This window comes from Sinohyriopsis cumingii, chromosome 8 (genome assembly GCF_028554795.1).
Source record: "Sinohyriopsis cumingii isolate HCF-2022 chromosome 8, ASM2855479v2, whole genome shotgun sequence".
NCBI lineage: Eukaryota > Metazoa > Mollusca > Bivalvia > Unionida > Unionidae > Sinohyriopsis > Sinohyriopsis cumingii.
Genome location: NC_142968.1, coordinates 20,929,063 through 20,935,702, shown reverse-complemented (window position 1 = coordinate 20,935,702; position 6,640 = coordinate 20,929,063). Strand labels below are relative to the sequence as shown.

At 36.1% G+C, this 6,640-nt stretch overlaps 1 protein-coding gene across 2 annotated transcripts in view; it reads left to right on the top strand.

Moving 5' to 3' along the window:
* Positions 1 to 6,203: 6,203 nt before the first annotated feature.
* Positions 6,204 to 6,640, top strand: part of LOC149793107 (uncharacterized) — a 137,468-nt gene continuing 137,031 nt past the window's right edge. For both annotated transcript variants that reach the window (XM_089967018.1, XM_089967017.1), the window contains exon 1: positions 6,204 to 6,336. In XM_089967018.1, coding sequence (XP_089823144.1) covers positions 6,228 to 6,336 — 109 coding nt within the window. In that variant the 5' untranslated portion in view covers positions 6,204 to 6,227. The remainder of the gene's footprint in view (positions 6,337 to 6,640) is intronic.

Here is a 6,640-nt window from a genome sequence, read left to right as displayed (position 1 = left end):
CCCCGTTCAAAGATTATATTAAAGAGCACATAAAGACATGAAACAATGCATGGAAAAGTCAGCTGTTAACAAACGGCCGGAATCTAATCAACACTTGGAGTTTTATAATTCAAAGAGCAAACGCTCTCAATTATTTCTTGATTTCTAATTGATATATAGTCTTATCTCTGTAGGACGTAAATAATGAACGATAATAATTAAACCAGACAATTTTTGTTACTTTAGATTCCTTTACATTTAACCTGTTAGAGTAGTTTCCATTTAACACTTGCCAAAAGTTTTAGGACAATTTCCCGCTTGTACAAGTTGATCTCTCATTGACTTTTCATATAATGACTTTTTCATTGGACACACTCTTTTAAATGAGCTTCCATTGTGGACGTATGTGTCATCATGAATAATTTGGTTTGTAAATCTATATTTTCTTAAAAGTTGATTGTATCATGGTTAGCATTATCGCAGTCTTGCTCCTAGTCCTACAATGTTGTTTTTGTTTTAGTGCTAGAACAAAAATATCGGGTGATGTTTCTTACGTTGTAGGACTATCTTGCTCCCAACCATAGAGTTTGTAACCTGTGCTGTAAGACGGGGAACTTTGGTGTCTGCATTTCAATACGAATTTCATTATATACAGACCAAAACGCCTTTTTTTACATAATCGATGATATTTAAATATAGTAAATCGGTTATGTCCTGGACATGTTCAACAAATTTCTGCTGAAAATAATGGAGAAAAGATTCCTCATTTATGTTTTACAATCGAAAATATTGCCCATCATCGTTGTCGTCTGAGTCCTCAAAAACATCGCTAACACCGCCTTCACTGGCATATTCCTTATATGCACTGTCTCGTATATCTTATTTATTTTAATACAATTGTTTAATTTATCAGCAATTTTCAAACTACAATAGATCGGAAAATGAGAGGACTCGTCTTTGCCATCAATACCAATTTGACATAAAGGGAAACAACTCTGTAGAGACTACAACAAGATCCACCATGCAGAAGCCAATATTTGCTGTGTGTGTGTGTGTCTGTGTGTGTGAGAGAGAGAGAGAGAGAGAGAGATTTGGATTTTTAACGTAGCTTTAAAAAAATTTCAGTCATATCGCTACGATGTCTGCAGTGTGGCAGTTTATAGTGATGTCTAGCACTGGGGCATCATGCCGCAGACATGTCCCACCCAGTCACATTATCCTGACACCAGGCGGACCGGTCCTAACACTAACCTCTTAATGCTGAGCGCCTAGCTAGGCATCTGTTAGTGCCATTTTTGTAAGTCTTTGGTATGACTCGGCCGGGGTTCGAACCCAAGGCCTCCCGCTTCCGAGGCGGACGCTCTAACCACTAGGCCACCGGAGCAGTTTATTTGTAATGCAAGTTAGATTCCAATTCAGATTGTTGGAAAAAAGCCCACCATTAAGTACATGCATAATAAAAATATGCATATTTCTACAAAATCCAAACCAGAATTGTGTTTGTTTTTCACAGTCTTTTGTTATCTCGTGGCAGCGAGAAATTACCCCCATCAAACACATCATCTGCATCTAAAATATTTTCCAAAAAGTATCATCAAGTAAAAAGTCAAGAAAATCTTGAACGCAATTATCAAATCTCCCAGCTTCATGGTATATAGACTTTATTCTTTCGTATTTCTCAATAATTAATTAAATTCTATTTTCGTTAGGATCGTCATTAATTGGCGATCTGTCCGGTGAAATATATTAAACTGTAAGAACTATCTCTCTGATTTTATTGGGTAAATTAGAAGAAATATGCAACAGAACAGATTCTTGCATATCACTGCATATTCCCGACACTATACCTTCGTCTGCTAGATTTGTCTTAACGAATACAGTTACACCCCCTTAAGTCCTACCAAGATTTGTCTACTCATGCGCAAAGCTAAGTTCTATATCCCTCAAAAAATTATGAAACGCTTCTTCAGACATATCTATGTTTTGCAAAAACTGTTTAAACGAATACAGTAAGAGGCAACTTCAAAATCGTATTTTATATTTCAGTCTATCTATGTTCCAAAACAAAAATGAATTGTATATAATTCACAAAACATTCATGACAAACGTGTAAACGTGTGACAGATTAACAGATTTCACTCCAAGCAGAAAAATTGTGAGTTTCGTAAATTAGCAAAAAAACATATGTACTAAATTAATACTTTTTCATTGGGTCCTGCAATTGTCCATACAATAGATATTCTGGTGTATTTGTTGTATTGTTTATATTTATATATGCTATATGCTATTTTGTTCTCCACTTTTGTTATGAAAACTTCAAACGCATCACTCTCCATTACTCCTTAGCATCATCCACTTAAAAACAATTATGACTGCAAGTTCTTGATCACTTAAACACAGTCATGACTGGAAGTTCCACACACGCACACACACACACACACACACACACACACACACAGATAAAAATAATTTATAAAATTAAAAATTAAAAACAAAACTCTTTCAGGAAGACTAAAGAACTCTGGAAAAGTATGTTCGAAAGAGTAAAGAAAAGATCCTAGCCTCGGTTTAAGCAATGGGCCTTCTCGGGGAGAAAGAGAGAAATCGTGAATCGGTAAGTCTCAAAGATATAAATGATGTTGCTGCATTAGGTTTAGCGCCATTTTTCAGAACACGATAAACTAAAGATAGCGAGGAGGAAGAAACCGGGAAAACACCGATAAAAATCACCGACCCACGGGACGCCTCTGGTAGTTTTCTCACATACCCACATCGGCCGAGCCCAAGACAAACTCACGCGGACAGAGGTCAGTTGGAAGTGATCGGTAAAAGGGAGCGCTTTAGACCACTTGGCCAAACAGGAAAACAGAGCAATGTGCCACTGAAAACATATAATAATGTTTTTAAAAGAAACACAGAAAGACTAACGATAAAAGCTGGAAGCCCCGAAAACAAGACGAAATGTGCAAATTCAAATTTCACGACTGCGCATATGATATGGATGAGACTCGATCATTACAAGCTCGATGATTGCAGCAGGCTTTCCGAGTGCGAGTATAAAAATCAGTACGAGAATTGCTTGCGCTAGTATATTATAAACAGCTCAAACATAAGCTGATGCAACGACAACCGATATGGTCATATAGATTTTTCCATTATGGTTTTATAGGCGTGCAATATTTGTATCACGTGACGTTAATCCGGTACCGATTTCACTATTGTTTTTCAAAAAATTGGCGATATTTTAAACGCTGTTAAACACAACGTTGAACAAGCAAAATAAACATGCGTCTTTTCTATAAAAGACTAAACTACCTGTACATTCTGTCGATTTGCAGTTACAGCTGTTTGATCATACAGTTTACATATTTTGCTGCACGGAAATGTAGCTTGGTGGCGTGAGTGTGTGAGTGTACGTCATTTGGATTTTTAACGTACCCTTTACAATTTTTCAGTCATATCGCTACAATGTCTGCAGTGTGGCAGTTTATACTGATGTCTAGCACTGGGGCATTATGCCGCAGACATTTAGGATGATGTCTCCCACCCAGTCACATTATCCTGAACCAGGCCGACCAGTCCTAACACCAACCTCTTAATGCAGAGCGCTAAGCGAGGCAGCTGTAAATACCATTTTTATAAGTCTTTGGTATGACTCGGCCGGGGATCGAACCCACAGCCTCCCGCATCCGAAGCGGACGCTCTAACCACTAGCCCACCGGAGCGGTCTTGGTGGTTTGAAAATACACAGCTTACTGAAAACATTCACACGGAAATGCTAAGATCGATCTATAACAATGCTCAGGAAGCGCATCCCTGTTACATTCTTGTAGTCAGAAGTTAGGAAATCAACCTTACAGTACATTTTTATTAAATGTTTCATGATTGGATTTTGGATCTCGATAATCAATGAAAAATACTCCAAAATTATACAATATCATGTTGAGTGATATTCATTCAGGCTTTTTTTTTATAAATGGCTTGTACGTATTAGAAATATTTTGATTTATGTTAAAAGCATTAATCTGGTCTACCAAGCATCAATACGTAACCCTTGATTTTTTTAATTTCACGATCTTTAATGATTGATTTATGCAGGAATGGATTCCACGACTAGAAGCTGCATCGAAATGTGTGACTTACAATTATTCTAACGAGATTTATGTGTTTAGATATACTCTAGAAAGAAATCCTTTGTTGGCCTTTGCTAAAATTTGGAACTAGTATGCACAAGCACCATGTGCGATAGGGATGACGTTAAGCGATGCATTTCGCTCTTTATTTGTCTGTCCTTTGTTTCTCAAGACAAAGATGTACATTCTTACCATCTTATTATTGTACTAACCCTAACGGAATAAAGTTTGACACTCATTTCCTCCAAATAATGCTCAATGTAAACAAGTCTTTACAAAAGTTTATTGATATAATTATGAAGTAAAACGTACGTATACACAAACAACATTATTAACGATGTACACACACACACACACACACACACACCTGTATATATGTATGATAATGTGTATGTATGGGTAGGAATGTGTGCATGTATACGATACGTTTAAGTATGCGTAACACGCAACAATAAGTGTTCTGTTTTCTTCATAATGTACTGTTTACACCTTCTTTTACATCAGACGAAAGCAATGCACACACACACACACACACACACACACACATATATATATATATATATATATATATATATATATATATATATATATATATATATATATATATATATATATATGAGTATGTGTGTGTGTGTTTGTGTGTGCGTGCGCGCCTGATATTTCAATGCCAAAAAGGTTCTGTTCGTTTCTGTTTCATATAGTCTTCATTCTTCTTGGACTCACTCTGATTTTTTAAACCAAAGTTGAGTAACTAAGATTCCAAGTTAAGTAACTAAGGTTATAAACTAAACTACGGCCAACTTCTCAAAATGAATCATCATAATACAGCGCAAACTTATTTTCCGGGCATGTTAAATTTGTCTTTCTTTTCTTGAGGTAGATGATGATTACGCTACTGCATTAACCTTATCTTGAGGTAGGTGATGATTACATACCAGCATTAACCTTATCTTAAGGTAGGTGATGATTACATACCAGTATTAACCTTATCTTAAGGTAGGTGGTGATTACATACCAGTATTAACCCTATCTTGAAGTAGGTGATGATTACATACCAGTATTAACCTTATCTTGAGGTAGGTGATGATTACGCACCTGTATTCACCTTTTCTTGATGCAGGTCTGATTAATCACCTGTATTAACCTTTCCTTGAGGTAGGTGATGATTACGCACCTGTATTAACCTTTTCTTGAGGTAGTTGATTTTTATGTACATGTACCAACCTTATCTTGAGGTAACTGATGATTATGCACCTGTGTTAACCTTTTCGTGCTCTGCAGCTGTGAAAGCGGTAATACGGCTTTATTTAATAGATTTTAAGATGTGACCCAGTCGAGTCTTGTTGTTCCTTCCACAACTTCTGTGAACGTAATCAAACTTCCAAAAGTGTTGGCTTACTTTAAATCCATTGTATTATGACTGACCAAAGTTTCAGATTTCTAGCTTTAATAGTGTTGGATCTGTTTGTTGACATTATGCACGAATTAAGCGCCAATGTACCTGCGGAGAGATGGAGGAACGGGGTTAATAATAATAATAATAACAGCAACAACAACAACAACAATAATAATAATAATAATAATAATAATAATAATAATAATAATAATTCACGCAAGAAAAGAGATAGAAAGCAAACACTCCAAAATCAATACGCAATCGGAAAATTCGCTACGTCCAGCAAGGATTTTATTTCTTCCCTTGGGCATTTACAATGAAAAAGAGAAGAAGAAAAAATTGAATACACAAAAACCAATACACATTTATATTTGATCAACCTCTACGAGGTCATGGTAGATTGCGCCAATTGGGACCAAACAATTCGATTGTGACAATTCCGGTAGACAATACCTGTTGAGTACATTCTTTATTCAAAGATCTTTTGCAGAGTCAACTTACTAACATTACCTGTCGTACCGTTCTGCGTACGCATTGAGCAACATGATAATTCACAACAGGTTTTTACAGGTAGAACAATAGTTAATTATTGGAATAAGTTTTCGAAGAATAATTCGGTTATGATTAGTCACGTGACGAACTGAGCTGGGGACGGACAACACCCAGTTTTTGGAGCTCTACCGAGTAAGGCGGGTTTCTGTGCTAACGGATCTAAGTCCATGAATTTCTGTGGATGTTGGGTCCATCTGGACTGTAAAGGATCCAGCATGAAGACAATGCTGTGGATATGTGTTTTTCTGATTACCTGGTGTACAGTTAACGGTCAAAGTAAGTTTAATTTTAAATTTATTTTCATTTGGAATATGATTGTGCGAACATTGGATAAGTCCACGCCCAATAGTTTCTGATAATTATTCTCTATAACACTATAGCCTGTCTAGATGTTTTTCTTTAATTCAAAATATCACCAACCTAACTATTAAATAGCAAACAAACGTATGTATATGTATACTAAATCTACAGTCAATTTAAAAGAAATTTATTACAAGCTAAACAAGATTGTTAAGACTATTAACTTGGATTTCTTTTCCTCTCGTTTTCGTTTCTTCCCTTTTCGCTCTCAAGAGCTATT